A 21,229-nucleotide genomic window follows, 5' to 3' on the forward strand; every position below is an offset into this window, starting at 1 on the left:
GTCACCTCTCATGACAAGCGTGGTTGGCTGAAGACCAGTTCAAATCGGACGTTGTCGGGTCCATCTCGCCATGTGTGGGTATGACAGATAGACCGAACTTAAAGTGCTGTTTATGCATGGGCGAGTGTTCATTGATGTGTGTAGCATGACATGTATATATACTACTCGTCATAGGTTTAGATTCACTTAAAGCACACATAATATGTATGTATGTATGTTTGTGTGTGTGTGTATGTGTGTGTGCGTGTGCGTGTGTGTGTGTGTGCGTGTGCGTGTGCGTGCGTGCGTGCGTGTGTGTGTGTGTGTGCAAGCCTTATGCAGATGAATCTTAAATTAGTCTCACTGAGACTGGAAGGAGTAGGACCGTTCCAAGCCAAAGGATCAGGGTGACATGCAACTTCACCGTGTGACCACCCGGTCGCAGCTACCATAGCTTCTCACTTTCTGGACCGCCTTCGTGATGTAGTGGTTACGGCGTCCACCCGGAGAGCGGAAGGTTGCGGGTTTGATTCCCGGCAGCGTCATACCAAAAGACGTTAAAATATGGTACTTGTTGGTCCCTGCCTGGCGCTCGGCATTCATGTGTACAACGAGGGCTGGTCGGCTCGGAGACAGTATAATGTGTCGTTTCAATGCCGCAGTTAAGCTGTTCCAGGTTTATACTGTGGCATGGTATCTCAGTGAGCTAGCACTATAAAGCCAGCTTAAATCTGGGCCTGTACAAGAGGCCACACATAGACATGCATGCAAGTAGTTATATGAGCGAAGGATTCTCAAATACGATGTAAAACGTCATTTGACATCACTTCAATCTTTACCTATTACGTTCCGGAATTCCTACGTTGTGTTGTTAGGCGTTGTTGTTAAGCTCGGAAACATGTCTGTATGGACAATCAGATACGGAGAGGTGCTATGATATATGAAATAAGAACCTGACTCTGTATCCAAGAAGGCGTTGCTCGTACTATCAACCATTGGTTTGTCGGATCCAGAATCGAACATTCTCAAGCCGGCGTTATATAGCTGTAATCATTGCAAGGGACAGTAGGGTAGTCTAGTGGTTAAATCGTTCGTCCGTCACACCGAAGACAAAGGTTCGATTCTCCACATGGGTACAATGTGTGAAGCCCATTTCTGGTGTCCATCGTCGTGTATTTCTAAAACCGGTATAAATCTTAACCGTGCACTCACTCACTCACTCACTCACTCATGACAACAGAGAAAGCAAGTGCCCCCAATATCTCAATTTCATCTGCTCTATTCTAAAAACGGAACAAGTATTATTTCCATGAGCATGTGATGAGCATCACCGTGATGACATGTGGAACACTCCCACACTGCCGAGTCACTAACTCAGTCCACTTCAATCACGACAGTTCCACTTTGATAAGCTCTTCGTCTGGGATATTTCCTATGTCTGTGTCACCACGATTACCATTGTCGCAAAATACTGGTGCGATTAGATCATCTTGATACGTAATCATCTTTCACAATGACACGCTGTCATTGTCGACAGCGGGGTCGGTCTCGATGAAGAGATCAAAGTCACAGGATACAGCCATTGGGATTACACACCTAACGTACTTGCTGCCACTGTGGGGTAGGGACTGAGAAGCGGTGTAAGGGCATTGACGATGTCGGTGTATGTTTACGTGCTGACAACGTTGTACATCCTGAAGACGAGGTCGCATTAGCTTAATAGGTGGATCAGGGTGTGCGCCTCTCAAAGTTTATCAGATGACCATTGTAACCCTCGTGGAAACGGATGAAACTGAACTGAGCACACCCTCAATAACCTGTATCCGGTACGGGACAATGGTCTCGGACTGAATGGGTTTACGAGTGTGTTGGTAGATGGATGGGTGCATAGTTGTTAGATGTCATGGCAATCAAACATCGCAATTAGTTCCGCTCATACAGCGGTTGTAACAACAGTACAACGTCTAATCTTTGCCGTGGCGCTTCTGAGGGCTCGAAGCCACCGTATTCTTGTTTCACTCAGCAATATGGTCTAAATTAATAACCTGCGTCATGAGCCTACAGTTTGTAAATTATTATTTCCGTTCATCTCAAAACACATTATACCCTAAGCGTGTAAACACAGAAACAGGAGCTAACGCCGTTGACTGGCCGATTAAAGTGATACAAACAAGGATCTTCAAGTTTATTAATATTATGAGTGCGAAACTTGAGCACTTATTGAATATTCTAGTATCATCCATTCAGAGCAGCCTATGTTTACCCCTTAAAACGACTGAAGAGTTCGTGGGTTCATTCAAGGTCACATGCAACTAAAAAATCAAACATAATTAAAACACAATTATCACTTATTCATGACATATAATGTACATTGATGCTGGTAAAAAGACAAAAGACAAACAAAATTATAAGAGTACGATCGCGATTCAAAAGTGCAATATTTGTACTTGGGCTTACTTCCCTCGAAACAACGCCCTCGGGAGATCGAACCCAGTCATAGCGGGTGGGTGTGCACACAAGAGTAACGACGGCTTCCGATTGGCTGGTTCATTCGCTGATACGCTGAAGGCTCATTGCGTGTGCAGAAAGATGATAAGTTTGATGGGCATTTTAGAAGTATGGCTAGTGACAAGAAAGTAAGATTCTTTATGGATAACGGCTTCTTTTATTGCACTTGGTACGTCGGTTCAGTATGGATTCATATACCGTTGTCAAACAAAATCATATACACTAGAAGAAGTTGTTATCCATAAAGAATGCATATAGGGTTTTGTAAATACATGTTCAATCCAATCAAAAATCATCTCAGTAGAGATGGTGAACTACTGCGTGGCTGGAAAGTGTCATTCGTCTAAGTACAAAGTAGGACTTGAAACTTGACAAGAGTTTGCACCAGTTTCCGTCAGATCCAGTCATCCGAGAAAAATGGATAGTTTGCAACCCATAGACATAAAAACATGTCGTGTGTACAAGTATCACACCTGCCTAATTACATAATGTGGCAGAGGCAGGACTCTAGAGTCGAGGGTGCGCGAGTCATAAATCAATTTATTTTGTTTATAGCCTGATAGGTGATAAGTTCAAATTGCATGTGGTCAATGATTGAAGCTGTATATTGCATATTGTCTTTAGCAGACAGACAAGCAGACATATAGGTGTCAATAGACCAGACATTGAGTTTTCTCTGTGACAGAGGCTGCTTACCACAATCAACAAGTTTTTTTGTGTAACGAGTAGATTATTTACTTGTTTGTATACACAACCAAGATTAGACTACTGCTCACGACCTCTTACTCCGGACATGGATACTGCTTCAAGCTCAGCGATTCTATTCACTGCGCATGCGTTATGGGCGCAGCGCAGCATAGCTGTTTAAACCACTTTTTTCTCCCGGCGCTGGGGGAAATTTAGTGAATCGTTTGAACTCCGATTTTTTTATCGCGTTTTTTTTCAACTTTATATGTTGAATTGGCATTTTTGATAATTTGTTTCGGTAAGTGCATACCGAAAGGTATCAGAATCTGCAAAGTTGTGTTTTACGTTGCATGTAACCTTTAAAGGAAACATTTTTATAGATAACTTTGTCGTAGTCAGAGTTCCGAGTGTCAGGTGATAAGAAGTAGTGAGTGAGTTTAGTTTTACACCGCTTTTAGCAATATTCCAGCAACACCACAGAGGGAGACACCAGAAATGGACTACATACACTGATTAGGGGAAACTGACTGAGTATGGTTTTACGCCGCTTTAAGCAATATTCAAGCAATATCAAGGCCGGGGACACCAGAAACTGGCTTCACACACTGGATCCATGTTGAAAATCGAACCGGGGTCTTCGGTAAACGCTTTAACCACTTGGCTACTCCACCGCCCCGATGCCGAGAAAAGAAAACAGACGCAAAAATATTCTTAATATGGAGACCACGGATTCTTCATCAACATTAGCTAGAGGCGGTGTGGTACTGGGTCATATACTATCTAGGGGTCTTAGTTACGTTTGTTGTCAGCAATATTACAGCTATATTCTGGCGGTCTGAAAAAAACAAACAAGCCAAACAAGCCACTGATCAACAGAGCGCCGATCTACACAACTGGGATACAATGACGTGTATCAGCTAAGTCAGCGAGTGTGACCACTAGATCCCGATAGTCGCCGCATGTGACAAGGATGGGTCACTGAGGATCAATTCGTACCCGAATCTTCACGGGTTCCTATACGTATGTTTAAACACCATGTTCGTTGATGGGAACAGAAAGCATATACCTGTGCCTCTGATCGACCCAGCAGAATCCGGGTTAAAATTGGTCTTCAGCAACTCATGCTTGTCCTTACAGGCGACTTACGGAATCAGGTGGTCAAACTCGCTGACCTCGTTGACACATATCATTGTATCCCAAATACGAAAAGCGATGACCATGATGTTGATCACTGGATTGTCTGGTTCAGGTTCCATTATTTACAGTCCACCGCCATATAGCGTGAATACTGCAGAGTGCGGTATAAAACATCATATTCCTATGGCGTAGACCGATGCTCATGCTGTTGATCACTGGATAGGATGGTCCAGTCTCGATAATTTACAGACCGCCGCCATATAGCAGGAATATTGCTGAGTCCGGTATAAAACAAACAAACAAAATAAACAATCTTGTTATCGATGCTGAACAACGTATATCTGATGAAGGGCTGTTCTTACACCATAGTGAGTGAGTGAGTGAGATTAGTTTTACGCCGCTTTTAGCAATATTCCAGCAATATCACGGCGGGGGACACCAGAAAATGGGCTTCACACATTGTACCCATGTGGAGAATCTGACCCGAGTCGTCGGCGTGACGAGCGAACGCTTTAACCACTAGGCTACCCCACCGCCCCTACACCATAGTGTATGAGAGCAGCAAATGTGATGTACGAAATGTCTTTGAGATTAAATTGTACAAAATAGAATGGCGGTGACACTTTTAAATATGGGGATGTTGTGTGCTCAGATGTGACAGTATTCAGTCACCTCACTAAGCATACATAACAGGCACCGGTTTAGCGTTACCACAAATGAATACCACACTCGGATCTTCCCCAAGACACGGACTTAACCATAAGGGGTGGGTTCTTGGACGTGCCATTGCCCTACACCTCCCAGGGGCACACCTGACTTAAGGGTGTATAACACGGGTGGCATCAGAGTACCAAGGTGTATCGGGGCAGGGTGTGGGATGGTGGCTACGGTCTTGGCAGTTGTCCTTTGTCGCGGCTGTCAGTGGACGTGCGTGAACATCAGATTGGGTTCATCTTTGTCGACCCGTACGAATTGCCTTTGACAATTACGCGGTGATTTGTCATGCTGCCGGTGACATTGAGGTACATAGTACTTGTGCACATAATTCTCACTGAGGTGCCGTAGTCTGAAATTCAATATTGGAAGGGTATCGCATATCGTTAAGTGTAAATGGAGTCATCACACGCGGGCACTTGTCAATGCGAGTATGTTTGACATCCACAACGCTCAAGCCAGAGAGCAGGCAATCGGGGTAGGAGGTCAGACTCGCGCACAGAACGTGTACTTGAAATATTTGATTTTAACGAAGGAAATATCATGACCTGTGCAAACTTGCCCGTTACAGGGACGTTTGAAGTTGTGTAGTGTATGTAGACACCGCTATCACGCGATGGTCTCGTATGTGTCCTGGGCCCCTCGACTGCTGTTTGCTGAAGATAGAATTACGTATCTTACACCTAGGTTTTGTCGTACATGTCTAAGAACTGTTTACCTAATTGGAAATTTAATTAGCATGGAACTTGGTTCTTTAGGAAGACGGAAAGTCTACTTGGGCTAAATTACATACAAAAGAAAAAGTAAATGATAGTTGTTGTTTAGACTGGAACAGAAGTCGTTTTTACAATACACCTGTTGACCATCATCATTTTGTGTGCTCGTTTTCTTCCCCAAACGTCGAGATCAGCCCATGTAGTGTTAAAATCTTTATTATCAAACTGTCTGGTGTTAGCATGACCTCTGAGCAGCAAACAGACGCCTTGAAATAATTACAGCGTTGTAATTAGCGTGTAACCACGTCCAAAGGAGCTAACCTCACTCCACTTTAGGGAGGTTGGGTAGCCCAGTGGCGATCGTTTGCCACGCTGAAGTCCTTTGTTCAAATCCCGACCTAGGAATCACGGGAAGACTGGGATAATGTGGCAACATTGCAGAAAGTGTCAACGTCATCATTGGATCATACCGACTCATCTCATCGACTCGCATCTGAGACTTCTGCTCTGTTATACTTCTCTGGTATGTACAAGATGGCCCAGTGGTTTGTCTGTGCCTGCATGGTTACGAACCTTCACATCCGGTGGGGACGTTTCAGGATTCTGTCCTTGTAAACCCTTACTTCTAACTTGTTAACTTCATTCAGTACTACCCACCCAGGCGATGTAGCCAGGTTATGCTAGTACTCATCGGTAGGCATAATGTGATGTAACTTCGTTATAATTATGATGTATGTGAATAAAATATTTGAGTAATAAACAATCTTCATTATTCATTTGGAGCTTTCTGGGTGTTGTCCTTGAGTTTTGTTATTTTGTTCTAGGGGCTTTCGGAAACAGGGCTTTATATCTGCACACCTACCCACCATTGCTCTCCTTGGGTATTTTTTGTCCTAGCGGCTTTTGAAAACAGGGCTTTATTTCAACACATCTTATAACCATTGTTTCACCATGGCCGATGATGACTCTATGACAATGTAGTACCATGCACAAGTAACCAAGACTTAATATTTCCAGCCTGTAAACGAATGAAGGTATCGCAGGCAATAAATCTTCTAAGTCAAGTTCCAGTTCCAGAGGCTCAAAAAAAAATTATTGTATTTTGCTCCATAAATTTGATTCTGCTAAGGTATCAGTAAATCAGAACTGTAAATCATGACTTAAATATTATGAAGGTTGGCAACTCTGGCAAACAAGAAAAATATTCGTAAATACTGAGACTAGGTTTACTTAGACGGTTATGTGGGTTTTTATTTAAAAAAAGTTCAAGGTAGTATACATGTACCGATATAAAAAAACAAAACAATAGAGTATAACACATGGGCCAGGTTGTTAGGGTCATCACCAGTCTGTTATTATCTCAGTATGACCTTTCACTTCAAATCCTGCCCTTCATAAAATCTTACCTGTGAAGATCCTGGTTAAAATTGGTGTTCTGCAAAAACTGCTTGTTTTTAAGAGGCTAACATGATCTGCTCAGACTCGCTGATGAGGTGTTTGGCATATGTCATTGTATCCCACTTGTGTAGATCAATGTTCTTGCTGTTGATCACTGGATTGTCTGGTCAAGACTGATTACTCACAGACTCCTGCCATAAGTGTGGTCATAAACAACCAACTTATACAATGTCAATATCCAAATGAGCCATTTGTAGTGGTAGTCATAGTACAAGCCCATGTGTTGGGATTTTCACCTCAGGTGTAAGTTATCAAGTTTCCATACAAATGTATCGAATTTCTGTCTAGTTTCCATGTTTGATTTTTGAAATTTTGTTGGATCGGCATATATCCCTTTGATCTCTGTCATAAATTCATCGTATTGTATATTAACACAAATCCAGTGTTAATGATGTCAATAGAGTTCAGTTGATATTGGGATAAATAGCAATAATAATTACAATGTCTGAGATAACACTTGAGACAACAAACACATCTGCCATTTGATCATTTTATTACAAATGGATGATAGTAATTATTTTTGCATGGAATTTTTCCATTTTGTAACAATGTCGAAAACAATCATTTCATATAAGTTTCCATCCCAATTAACTACATGATAAGTTACAATATTTTTTTAGTTTTTTTGTGAGTTAAATTACAAAAATTACAATGTTATATGCAATTATACAATAATTGCTCTTAGAAATCTGACCCACAAATGTATTTTTTTTCTTAAAAAATATATTTTAAAAAGACAAAGTGTTGGGTGTAGCTACACTGGTGTTATCACAAAATGCTTAATCAGCTATACAATTTGAGAAAGCAACATAAGCATGCTTCAAAACAATAACTTAAAAACCAGCGCCCATAGTGCACATAATGCAAGGTAAATGCATCTATTGATGAAACAGCTAACATGGCTTCTACAGGCTCAATAAAATGTCAGTAACATTTTAAAAGTATCTCTTCAATAGTAACATGATAACGAGTGGAAGGGTATTGAATAACAGAAACTGGGTCTAACAATAGAAGGCACCATTAAAAGACAAGGAGGTAAAATGCTTCCTTGTGCAACACCTTTACACATAACAAAGGTAGCTGTTGTACAAGGCTAAACAGCAGTAGACTAAAACGTGCATTTACTGTGTATAATACAGTGCTGGTACACAGGCGAAGTTCATGGTTTCAAAATATCGCACCAGTCTGATACATACATACCAGTTCTACACAGTACCATTTGTTAGATTTTCAAATGCTGGTAGACTGCTGGTGTGATCATTTGTTATGCAAAAACTTTAATCTAAAATATATGCTGACATCATACATCTTAGATTTAAGTAAAGAATTCTAAGCTGAATTAGATAAGTGTTCTGTCTTAATTGAAAATTAAACTGATGCTTCAAGTCTAGTTATTTCTTGCTCTGTACAACAACATGGGAAATACACAGCAGGAACATCTAGAACCAGTTCTTTAATGCCATACAAGCAGTAAGTAGATGTCTTGCGTCAACACAAGAGCAATACTTCAATGGAACATCTAGGACAAACTACACAGGTCATACAAGCAGACTTAAGCAGTGATTCTGTGCCTTCTACGACCACACAGGGAATACACAGTATGACACACCTACCTAGGACTATGCTACTTGGAAGCAGGGCTGTTAAAGTAGGAGACATGAAGTACACAGTAGCAGCACACAATGCATCATCGTTTTGGCTACCACGAGGCTGTAGTGGAGGGCATAGTGAACGTGGGAAGACAAACTACATGAGAAAAGTCGCTGATCACAATTTGATCAACACAAAACACTGCTTGCTTGCGCTGAGGCCAAAAACCTAATAATTTGCATTTGTCAAAAAATAAAGATTCATTTTCGAGAGAAAAAAACAAGGAATGTTAAAATGAAGGAATTCACTTGATAGTTGCTATAAAAGTCTCTCTCAAAGAGCCATTTGCGAAAAGTCAAGATTGGGAAAATGTTTTGAATACCTTCAATGAGATTTGATAACGTATCCGTCCGTCATCATAATGCATATGTGTGTGTCATAGTTGTGGGGTTGTGTCCAAGCCGAGAAGTGCGTGTTTACAGGGTGAATGCACTAAACACTCTTGTTCAGCTTCAAATTGTAAGTAATCCAATAAACAAAACACACATGTTCATTACTAATGCTAGAAAACTGTCAGAGCAATAGAATGATATGTTCTCTGCTATCTGATCAAGAGCTAAAGGTATTCAGATTTCATTCATGAAAAAATATCTCTCGTCATTATGATGGGAAATCGACATATGATACGTATTTGCATATCCACTGTGATATGTGTCAATAGTCCTCTTAATCCCAATAGTGTAGTGTTCCTGTCACTTCAGTCTTAAAATAAATCTAAAACTCCTAGGTTAAATACTTTTAACATGCATTAAGAAAAATCCAAACAACTGAGAATACGAATCTGAGGAGTTTGCACATAACAAATAATATTAGTTGCCTTCCGTCAAATGCCCACACAGAAATGCCCCTTCAACAAAATCAACGTCCTATGGTAGTCGCATTCATAAAAATTAGAAAATTTCCTGATCATTTCAAGGCACATCTTGAAACACAAATATGATTCCTTCATCGAAAAATGTATCCTAACAAGACTACCTCTGTCACAGTCAATAGAGACACTGTATCAGGTTAACTACAGGTAAACCACAGGAAATCCACAGGTAAACTGAAGAAAATCCATAGGTAAACCACAGGAAACCCACAGGTTAACTATTGTATATTGCACGGTTGGTTATAGCAAACTTGTTCATAAAAAATGCATTGCTTTTGTACAATGACTCTCATCCCAAGATGACAGTAATAAAGTAATGATAAATGTGACACCCCATTTCCAAAGATCTCTTCTTTCAGTCTTCCATTCATTACCTGGGCTTGTTTGTTTATTAAGCTACAATTATTCCTGTACAATTGCCTTGTAATATTTAAAGGCAATATCATCGTGAATAATAATAGAAACTCTACGAGACATAAGCATATGTTTGTAAACTAAAATAGGTTTGTTTTGATTATACAATAATAAAATAAGGTGTATAAAATTCCCTAGCACATTTTTGGTGACTGTACATTAACTTTGCTGAAGTCAGCTGAAGTTACACATCTGTGCTCTGCCCTCACAGCTTCCCATCCACCTGAACACGTGGCAATGGGCTGGGCTGGGCAGCTCTGAATCCTCAGTCTGATCATCCTTGTGGAGTCAGACGCTGAGATCCTTGTCCAATCCGGTAGCTTAGTCACAGGCACCAAGTGCCCACAGTGTCATGGTTGACACCTGTGTAGGCATCAAAAGCATGATGCCAACCCCGGTCACCACATGTGACACATGGGATCAGACATCATCGTCCCTATCAAAGGGGGGTACGTCAAGTAGGCGGGAAACCATCATGTGGTTTCTCTGTAAGTCAAATCAAGGTTCATCCCTATGCACAGAATCGTTGTTGCCAGTTCTGCAGCCACATCCACCATCACATCAACACTTGACAAGTTCCGTATTTGCCGACTTCCTTGAACATCAACATCCTTGAACATCAATATCCTCAAACCATACCGATGGAGTGACATGTTTACTGGAACAGCTCATGGCAACCTGATCAGCACAATCCTCCATTAACTTCGGCCCAGCAAGGGCTGCACCATCTGCTGCGCTGCAATGCCCAGGCAGAACTGACATCTGCCACTCTGTTAAGCTCAGCCAGATCCGACGTCTGCTGTAGAGTATTGCCCAGCAGTCCACAGATCCCACCTCAGGAGGCGCTTTCTCTTCCTTTATAGATATCCATGGTAATATAAATATATGTAAACGAAAACTACACAACAAACATGGTCGTGACAGACCCTCCCTACACGAACGTACACAGCAATTTGTGCGTGTTGCAGTAAGTGATGCTATCTCACAGCCTCCTGTTTAACCTGGATCTGGTGGTCTAGCCTACCTCTGTCTACATCATCACAGAGGCGGTACTTCACATCACAGGGCAAAAGAGTCCTGAAACAAATAGCAAAACATGTTAGCCAAAGTACTACTAACAACAGCCTCATGTTGTCGTTAACACCATTTCATGTGATTATCTCAATGGACACACACTCATCAGCTAGTCAATGCAATGAAAGTATTACACGTTTTATATGTATCATGCAGTGATGAATTTGCACTGAAACATGTCTTGTTTATTACTATGCATTACTCCTTTTGTACAATGTCTGTCTTTGAAGATATATAAAGAATATTTTTATGCTTGACTCATTTAGAGTTTACAACATTCCAACTGAGAGAGGTAACTCTGTGGGGTCATTAAATCAACCTTTCATCCTCTTGGCCCTTACAGTTTGAGATACACAAATATGGAACTAATCAAATCTGCTGTTTGAAAAGCTAACGTTTCAATTTCTCCTTACATCATGCAAAATGGGATAAACTAAAGTAAAACTGAATGTTTCAAGCTGCAGTCAGAGGAGATCCTTACCTGAGAATTAGAAGTAGTAGACATCACCAGGCTTGCTTGGTTTCTGTGGTCCGGAGGTGTTCCTCTGTGAGTTTGGGGGTGACTGTTGTTGACCGGGAGCTGCCTGAGAAGGGCTTCGACGTTTGCCTCCTGAATTGGGCTCTGCCAGTTTCATCAGACTGGAGAGTCCTTGGGGAGCTGTGCGGGTGGGCGATGAGCGCCGGTGACTTGGTCCTGAGCGGGACTGGGCCTGTGTTCCAGACATATTGTTTGGACTTTGGGCAGCACCAGATGCTACAGAGCTGAGTGAACCTGTGCTGGATACTCTGTGAGTCTGCTGTTGCTGCTGCTGACGTTGTTGATGCTCTTGCTGATTGTTGGTAGGAGGTACTGATGATGCAATTTGACTTCCACTCGCTGAGAGCTTCAAAGGCAACTGCTGGACTTTCACTCCTTGCGTCTTTTGTTCATTCTTAGCACTTAGAAGATGCATTGGTAGGTTTTGCTTTGATGCTGCTGGTGCGTTGACATTGTGCAGGTTGCCGACAGAAAGCCGAGGTTGTCGGTTATTGCTGGAGTTGCTGCTTGAGAGGTCAGCTGGTTGACTGGACTCCCTTTGGTGTGTAACTGGATCAAAATCTTGTGGAGGGTTAAAGAACTCTGCCGATGCCGACCTGCGGTGGGCAAGTTCTCGCTGTTTATCAGCTGCTGATGTCTGTTGAGGGCTGCTTTCTCGATCGCTTGGTGGGCTGGTTACCCCCTCTGTCGGAGAGGAGAAAAACGGGGAGGGGATATTGATGTTTTGTTCTCTCATCAGGTCTATTTGTCGCTGCAAAGTCTCACGCTGACGTTGCAGTTCATCCTTCTTAGCACGAATGTCAGCCTGCACACAAAGGGATTAGAACTTCATATTTAAGAAATCAAATACACAATGCGTGCTGGTAATTAGTTGACTGAGAATGTAGGTTCAAATCCTGGATCAGACACAACCTAAGAAAATACCAGAATCAATACTTACAGTGTAATCCCAGTAATGTTCCTGGGACAAAACTGCTGATCTTTGTCCATGTTACTGTGAAGTGGCCACTGAACTTTGCCAAATTACATTTTAATTATTCACCTGTACTTAAATTTTGTAATACAGTGTTAGCTACCGTCGACCAGCTGAATTAGTTGTTATACTTTTTTTTGCAAGTCAGAAGTTCAAGATGGACATCTGTTTTCCTGGGGGGATGGGCAAAACAATTTGGGGGACCCACAATACACATTTTTAGGAGATCAAGTACCTCCTGTCTTTTTTTTGGGGGGGGAGGTTTTAAAGGAAAACATGAAGACAAAATATTCTTACTCTTCAAAAAACAATCATATTTTCATTAGGTCCTTGTCCATAGCATTGGGAATATATATTTGTCTATGTCTACAATGAACTGTCTATGTACATGAAACCTAACAGAATGTCCAGTTATAGACAGACAATCATGGTGTAAAATGTTGCACAAACTTAGTGGATAACAGCTTCTTTCTTTCGTGAGCGCAACATTTCAACTGATTCTTGTACTGTTGTCAAGAACATACAGTATAAGCATGTGGATTGAAACATCTCATGAAATAAATAAGTTGTTATCCATAAATTTTGTTCAATATTGTAAGTCCCAACTTCTAAAAATTCCTCTCAATCAAGTCATCATGGTGTACCTCTTTCTTCTCCAGTCTTCTCCTCTCATCCTCCAGTTGCTCTCTCCTCTGTTCCAGGAACCTCTCCTCACGACTCTTCTCCTTTTCCCACTCCGCCTTCTCACGGCTGATGTTCTCCTGCAGGTTGCGAAGCTCCTCCAGTTGGTTGTGGCGGTATCCTGTCTTCCTGTCAGACATGTCTGCAGACAGCTTGTTGATCTTCTCATTGGCCTCAGCAAGCTGGGCCCGTAGACTCTCAACAGCAGTGCCTTGCTGGGCTGTCAGATTCTGGAAGACAAAGCTGATTAGCTAGTGTCTGGCTTATCATATGGTGGGTTGGTGAGTGAGGAAGGGACGGTGGGAGTGAGTACTGTTCTTGATACATTTCCCTTCCAGACTGGGGACAAGTTGTCCCTGCTCTGCTAAAGACGGAGCGTACTGTTACCTATTCTGATTATCACATCAAGAATCTATGACATGATACAGACAAAATGTGAATACTTCAGTTGGATTCAAACAAATTCACCATAAATTACTTGTTCAGGTATCTGAAGGGATAAGCTGGATTTGGGGGCTAACATATATAATGTTCCTTTATATATATAATGTACTCATGGGTCATCACATTGACTTTTTTGTATCAGTCCAATGTTTCACTAAAAAATGCATATGGAAGATATCATAGTTATATGTTAAACACACTCCCAGCCAAACAAGAACTTTTAATAGCACTAGGTCTGTAACAAGCTGTTATGTTATGAGTTGTGTCATCTTTAGAATCTGGCTAAGTTCATGTCTCAAGCTCTTTCAGTCAATAAAACTGGATATCTTTGAAGAAACCTAAACATGAAGAAACACTTTTCCTTTTTTTCAACTATTAGTCTGACAGGATGGTTTTTTTCACAGGGTATCAGTTTCAACACTGGAACACTTTTTGTAAATTTAACATTTCAAAAGAACGTTTAAACATTTGTGTTATTCAGACAAGTGTGTTTGTCAGTGTTTAGAGCTCTACAAGGTAACGTAACCCCACTCTAAAATGTCAGCCTCCATTACTGTCACAGTAGCTGTTTGTCGCTGGCACACAGTTCCCAAACACAAACACACAAGCCTGACACTTCCAGCAACTGAAATAGCAATTCCACTGTCATCTGCCAATCTCACACAGAGTAGGAAAAGGCTGCATCAGTTCAACAACTTGATCTGTTTGAGAGTAACAGTTTTGGACTGCTCCACTTTTTCAAAACTATTTTTGGACATTTTCATGGGGTTTTTTTTATAACATTTGGGAACAAAAAAAATTAAATTTAACCAAAGATATCCTTAAAATGTTTGAAACCCTAATTTCTAAACATTACTTGTTTTGAGTATTTGAATGGCATGTAGATTTGAAACACAAAAAGGGGAGAATGTATGGATGTCAACTTTTCGATCTTGAGGGACACCGTGTTTAGGGGTACATGCTTTCCCCTTCATTCACCAAATCCTTTATTATATATTTACAAGGTCTCTAGACTTTTTTCACTTTTTTTAAAGAAACCAAAGCAAAGAGGTTATCTGATGGTACTGGCAGTAACCTGTTAATTTCTGACACTTGTTCTTTATCCTGACATGAAGATATTTCGAGGTTAACCAACAGCACAAATGAAATGGAGCGTATTCCATCAAAATCAACATTATTCAAAAAGTTAAAATGAAAATTATTAGTAAATGTAATCAATCATTGTATCTTCCAGTAATACAGAATGGCCAAACATTCTGAATAAAAGTTTCTTCAAAATGGGGAAACATAAAATTATGAATAATTGTGGATGCTATCTTTCATCAATACAGGCACCAACAGTGACACTATCTCAAACACTAGCTATCAATGGGCAAGGAAATGGTAAAAAAATCATCAAAACTGATTTCAAACATTATTGAAAAAGTAATTCAATTTCTGAATGGGTATTTTCATTGAGCACCATCATTTGTGTTAGTATTGACAGAATAAACCCTGCAGGGTACCCAAGTGTAAATCAAACAAGCCCACTACCCCTGACTGTAGTCTAAGCACACAGTCATACATTGCCTCTGTATGATTAACTGGCTGGGAGAGAAAACCAAATAAACCTACAATTAAATCTTCAATAAATGCCACAAGCTTAAGAACCAAAGTTTCAATTGGTTAATATAGTTTTTCTAAAGCCATAATAGACAGGCTTTGTGAACTTTGATGTTACGAGTCATGATTGGGATGACATGGCATGGTCCTTCCATTCCCACATGCAATAGAGCTTGTACAGTGTTGGAAATTTCTTCTCAAGGAATGAAAGCCTCTGGTACTTGATTGAGAGGAAGCAGGGGAAATTCAATTCTCAACAAGACAAAGATGAGATATCATTTGGATTGATTTGAAATATTACAACTAGATGGCGCTACTGAATTCCTGGAGCTCTTAAACTTTTTATTGGACATCTTAACAGCAAACCTTTCTAACTGAAGTATCTTTCAAAAGGATGAAATGTCAATTCAAAATCGACCTACTCACATGGACATCCCTCGCAGATAATAACAAGATTCTGATTTCTAAAGACGAAAGACTTTGTATGACTCAAAGAAATGGATTTTGAGGCAATCAAGCTTATTAAGCATGATATGTTTGATGTCATAAGAACAGTTCACTATAGACAAGCTGAAGTGACACTAAAATATTGATCTGAATTCTACTCAGTCCCCAGAAATCAATTGCAGGACTTTACATTTTGATATCTTGTTTGACAAAGCCATAGTCAGTCCACAGTAAATATGACATTTCTGTTGTCCATTTTCCCGGTCACAAAGGTAGACAGTACTACAGACACTCAAATGTAAAAAGAGAACATCATAATACATCTACTCTCTCATCTCATTTCTCAAAACATTTGTTCTTATACTTTGTGTTCAGTGACTTTTATTCTTGTGGGGCTTTTTTAACAGAAAAACAATTCTAATGTTATCTGTGAACCATGGCCAGTCATCTTGACTGCTTGTTCTCTTTCGCTATCATGAAGGCCACTTTCAGTTGGGCTGCAAAGATAGGAGGTGAGATATAATTGATTAAAACAGGACAAGTCCTTTTCACGGATTAGGAGGGAATCCAATGTGAGATACCATAATATTTCCCATGTGTGACAGGTCTATAACAGTCCTGTGTGACACCCTAATACCACACCCTAACAGTAATACCTCTGTACAACACCCTAACAGTGAGTGACACTCTGTACAACACCCTAACAGTGACACCTCTGTAGAACATCTCTAACAGTAACACCTATGTACAACATCTCCAGCAGTGACACCCTGTACAACATAGTAACAATGACTCAATATACAATGCCCTAACAGTGACACCTTTGTACAACACCCCAACAGTGTGTGAGACCTCTGTACAACATCTTAACAGTGACACCTCTGTACAACATCTTTAACAGTAACACCCCTGCACATCACCGTAACAGTGACACCTTTGTACAACACCCCAACAGTGTGTGAGACCTCTGTACAACATACTAAGAGTGACACCTCTGAACAACATACTAATAGTGACGCCTCTGTACAACATACAAACAGTAACACCTCAGTACAACATCTCCAACAGTAACACCTCTGTACAACATACCAACAGTGACACCTCTGTACAACATCTCTAACAGTGACAACCCCTGGTGAACAAAGAATAATCTCTAATGATCCAAAGAAACCAGTCAATACCCTGGCCATTCCTAACCTAGAAATCTCTGCTTCACATATCTCAATATTCACAAACACATTCCAAAAGTATGCAGATCATGTTCAATACAAACACTAGCCCCATTAAATATTTCTCCAATTATGATCAAGTTAACATTATGATCAAGACTGTTTACGCTGAGCTTTGAAATGTTTAACTCAAACAAGTTTCAAAATTCTCACAAATATGTTCAAAGGAGTTTAGACAGATTTTTTCAAACATTTTTTCTATAATTTCCTCATAAGAGAACCATATGCCATAAATCCACACCACCAAAGAACATTTGAATAAACAATTATGTCTCTTGCAGAATAAATTTCAGCACACATTTGAAGTCCCAAAGTAGCAAAAATATTAACTGGACAAGAAATGAGAGAATTTTACATTCTCAAGCATGTAAGAAAAATATACAAAACAGAATTCCTGAAAGTCTGGAAGTCCTTCATAAGTCAAAGAGAAATTTTTCCCCAGCTGTCTCTTTTTGTCTGGATCATGGTTCCTCAAAAAGTAGGAATCGGTTTGTCACTGGATCTGTGCCTACATGCATTACTTATGCCCATATGTCAAAACCACATTCGGTCTCTCATTGAGAAACATCACCCTTCACTTCATGGAGAATGTGTGTTCAATGTTTCAGATGCATTAATATCAATTTTGTAGCCAAAATGAGCTTGTGCACCATGTGTAGCTTAGTGAATGAGATGTACATTTTACATTCTAACATGTTTAACATACATAAGTGACCATCAAACTTGAATACTTAAAACACAGTTGCTGTCATATTACAAAGCAACAATCATAGACAATTCATTTGAACTATTCTATGGGCTAGTTTCATGGGGTGGGGGTGGTATTTTTGTATAAGGAAATCTAGTCACATGATGGGGAAGAAAATTGCTACGAGACATATCAAAGTATTTAGCTTTCTTTTTAATGTATACCAGCATACAGTGGGTAAGTGTTAGTTCAGTTTGCACTGGTCCACCAAGAGAGTGAGCTGATATCTGATGAGCACAAGATGTATGACAGAGCACATGTTACTTTATACCACACATTCATCTACAAAATTCGGTCATGGAATCCCAAGGGTTGGAGAAACACCTGGGTCATCTTACAAGTACAGTAATGGTAATGACAGCATGGCATTGAGGATGAGTTATTTATTTCAGCTGATATTCAGGCCAATGGCCTATTACAACAAGGATGAGTCACAAGATGGAAAGGCAGACGGGGATTGGGCTGGAGGTGACATTGTCTCTGAGGGGTTTTTTTGTTTTTCATTTCAATTTGGTGTGAGGGTGAAATTTTAGTGACGTTAGATGAGCGTTTAGGATGAGTGGAAACAAACATGCAAGACTCATGTGGCACAGTGGCAGTGTGATGCCAGCATTTGAAGTACCTGTCTGCCCTGCCCTGGACAGGCTTCTTAAATTCACCTTCCTGACAGTTAGGTTAACATTTAAACATAGATATGAAGATATTTTGTGGGTAGGTAAGTTTTTGATCAGGGTTGGCAAGTTTTACACCTAACCATCCTTGTGGTGTGGCTGAATGTTGTTGGGAGTTTGATACCCTGATATGCCGGGGGTCAGCCCAAAGTTATGCAGATCTCACACATTTTCCACTTGGGAAAACCCAGGAGCATGAGTCTGGTGTTGCAAACCTAGAAACAATCGGAGTGAAATGGGATTTAAACCCACAATCGCTTGTTCCAGTTCATCTAAGGGACACAACTCTACAGATGTTAACTGCCTTAGACATCAGGACCACCTGCACCTCCCAGGAAAGACAGACAGACACGAATGTGAGACAGACACGAATGATAGAGGCAGATATGAATGGGAGAAACACATATGATTTTGAAAGACAGGCATGAAAAACTGCGGAGACAGATAAAAATGTGAGAGACAGACATAAATGCAACATACAGATAAGAATGACACGGTTGAACTCACCATAAGATTGTGGAGATATTTGACAAGCTGTGATATAGACAGGAGCTGTTCCTGGTTGCCCTGGGATGGTGGTAAGGATGATATGGAGGAAGCAGACAACTCTCCAAGTGATCCTTTGTCACTAGATCGATCAGACCCCCTCGAGTCCTGCTCCTCCCAGACATGTGGGATGGAGCGCTGGAGAGGGGATGCTGGCTTGATGGAGTCTTGGCGATGGACGTCACTGACGCTTGGGTCCTGTTGGGCAAATATATATCCAACATGAAACATTGATGTTAATCACTTACCAAGAGAAGCTTAACACACTCAATGATTTCCTTCCTAAACTGGAAGCTGTGGTGGCTCACTGGGTTAAACAGCTGCCTTTGTGTGCTGGCGATTAGGTGACTGATTTTGAGTGTGTGGGTTCAGATCCCACGTGGGTGCAACCAACCAAAGTTATTAGAATCTGTACGCTACTTAGAAAGCATAATCCCAAATATAACAAACATATCATATGTATGTTAACTGATGCCAACCTTGCCCCAAGCAATGACCTAACCCCATTCCTGGACACCCACCTATTAACTTTCAAGCCATTTCTCCAACTTAAAAAAAATGCTTCAGATTTCTTCCTCTTTTGAAAAAGACAAGCAGTCATGTGTATAAAAGAAACTCCTTCCGTTAAAGTCAATGTTCTGAAGGAGTGGTTGCATGCTTGTCCTGACACTGATGGGTCTCAGTATTACTTAACTGTGTCAGTAACAGAACCTTTTCTCACAGCAACCCGATCTCCAATGTCTGCAAAACCTTCTGCATGTTACAAATGGCAAACAGCTTCAAAGTTCATAATAACGTATAAATTATTTTCCTCGAAGTTTCAATTTTGTTTTTCCAAACGAATATTTTCTGATGCAAGGAACAGAAGGCTTCAATGCACTAGAAGGAATATCAATATTTAAGGCAGCTGTTCTGTCTTGTTGCTGAAACTGACATGAGTGTTGCTACAGAACATATAATGTAACTATTATCACACTGGAGATTATTTACAAAGTGAGGTAAAGTAAACAGGTTTTGTGCAACTGTTCCTTACTATTTCGCACCTTTAAGATCCCAAGCCATAAAATTATAAAGAGACAGTAGCAGTGATATGAACACAGCTTTTCTGGAACTGACCTGTACAGTAAATTTGAAGGTTTGTCAGTTATGGATACTTAATATCCAAAATTATTTCTTAAACTTTGTATTAGTATGAACAGAAAATCTATATAACCTGCATATATAGAAAAAAGGATGGAAACCATTTCTGTTGAAAAATACATCTAATCATTATGTACTTATGAAATGACTAGGGAGGTATAGTATAGAAATACAGTCTGCATGAAAAACTGCAGTGAACTATTGGCACTTGGAACTTTGAATATCTCAGCAGACAGCTGTTTACTGCCCAATTATATAACAATAACAGCTATAGTTGCAGCAGTATCACTATAACACAGCTATAATACAGCAATATCATGCTTATAACACAGCTAAGTTGCAATACTATCACCTATAACACAGCTATGTTACAGCAATATCACACTTATAACACAGCTAGGTTGCAGTAGTATCACTTATAACACAGCTAGGTTGCAGTACTATCACTTATAACACAGCTAGGTTGCAACAGTATCACTACAACACAGCTATGTCACAGCAATATCACACTTATAACAAAGCTATGTCACAGCAATATCACACTTTTAACAGCTATGTCACAGCAATATCACACTTATAACACAGCTATGTCACAGCAACATCACACTTATAACACACCTAGGTTGCAGCAGTATCACTATAATAAATTATGTCACAGCAATATCACACTCATAAATCCCTAGGTTGCTGCCCTATCACTTAAAACGTAACTGTGTTACGGCAATATCATGCTCATAACACAGCTAGGTTGCAGCAGTATCACTATAACACAGCTATGTTATAATCATTCTGAATTTCAGGAAGTAGGTACACGCAATCCAACAATACCGCCAGCGAATCAAACCTAATATAGCATGTCTAAGAGACTGCAAACCATGCATAATCACAGTGTTTGAAACTCCCAAACTTCAGCTTGTTGTAACATGAACTGTCCAATCATAAGTAGTTTAACATAATTATAATAATACCTTACACACCTCTAACTGATGACAGGAAAACATG

The 21,229-nt window shown here is 40.3% G+C and overlaps 1 protein-coding gene across 8 annotated transcripts in view; it reads right to left on the reverse strand.

The window, feature by feature from the left end:
- Positions 1-7,675: 7,675 nt before the first annotated feature.
- Positions 7,676-21,229, reverse strand: part of LOC137278424 (rho guanine nucleotide exchange factor 28-like) — a 252,564-nt gene continuing 239,010 nt past the window's right edge. For all 8 annotated transcript variants that reach the window (XM_067810747.1, XM_067810746.1, XM_067810742.1 and 5 more), the window contains 4 exons: positions 19,049-19,285; positions 13,364-13,630; positions 11,690-12,551; positions 7,676-11,211 (listed from right to left, as the gene is read on the reverse strand). In XM_067810747.1, the coding sequence (XP_067666848.1) occupies positions 11,697-12,551; positions 13,364-13,630; positions 19,049-19,285 (1,359 nt within the window). In that variant the 3' untranslated portion in view covers positions 7,676-11,211; positions 11,690-11,696. The remainder of the gene's footprint in view (positions 11,212-11,689; positions 12,552-13,363; positions 13,631-19,048; positions 19,286-21,229) is intronic.

The sequence above is a fragment of the Haliotis asinina genome, chromosome 3, assembly GCF_037392515.1.
Source record: "Haliotis asinina isolate JCU_RB_2024 chromosome 3, JCU_Hal_asi_v2, whole genome shotgun sequence".
Taxonomy (NCBI): Eukaryota; Metazoa; Mollusca; class Gastropoda; order Lepetellida; family Haliotidae; genus Haliotis; species Haliotis asinina.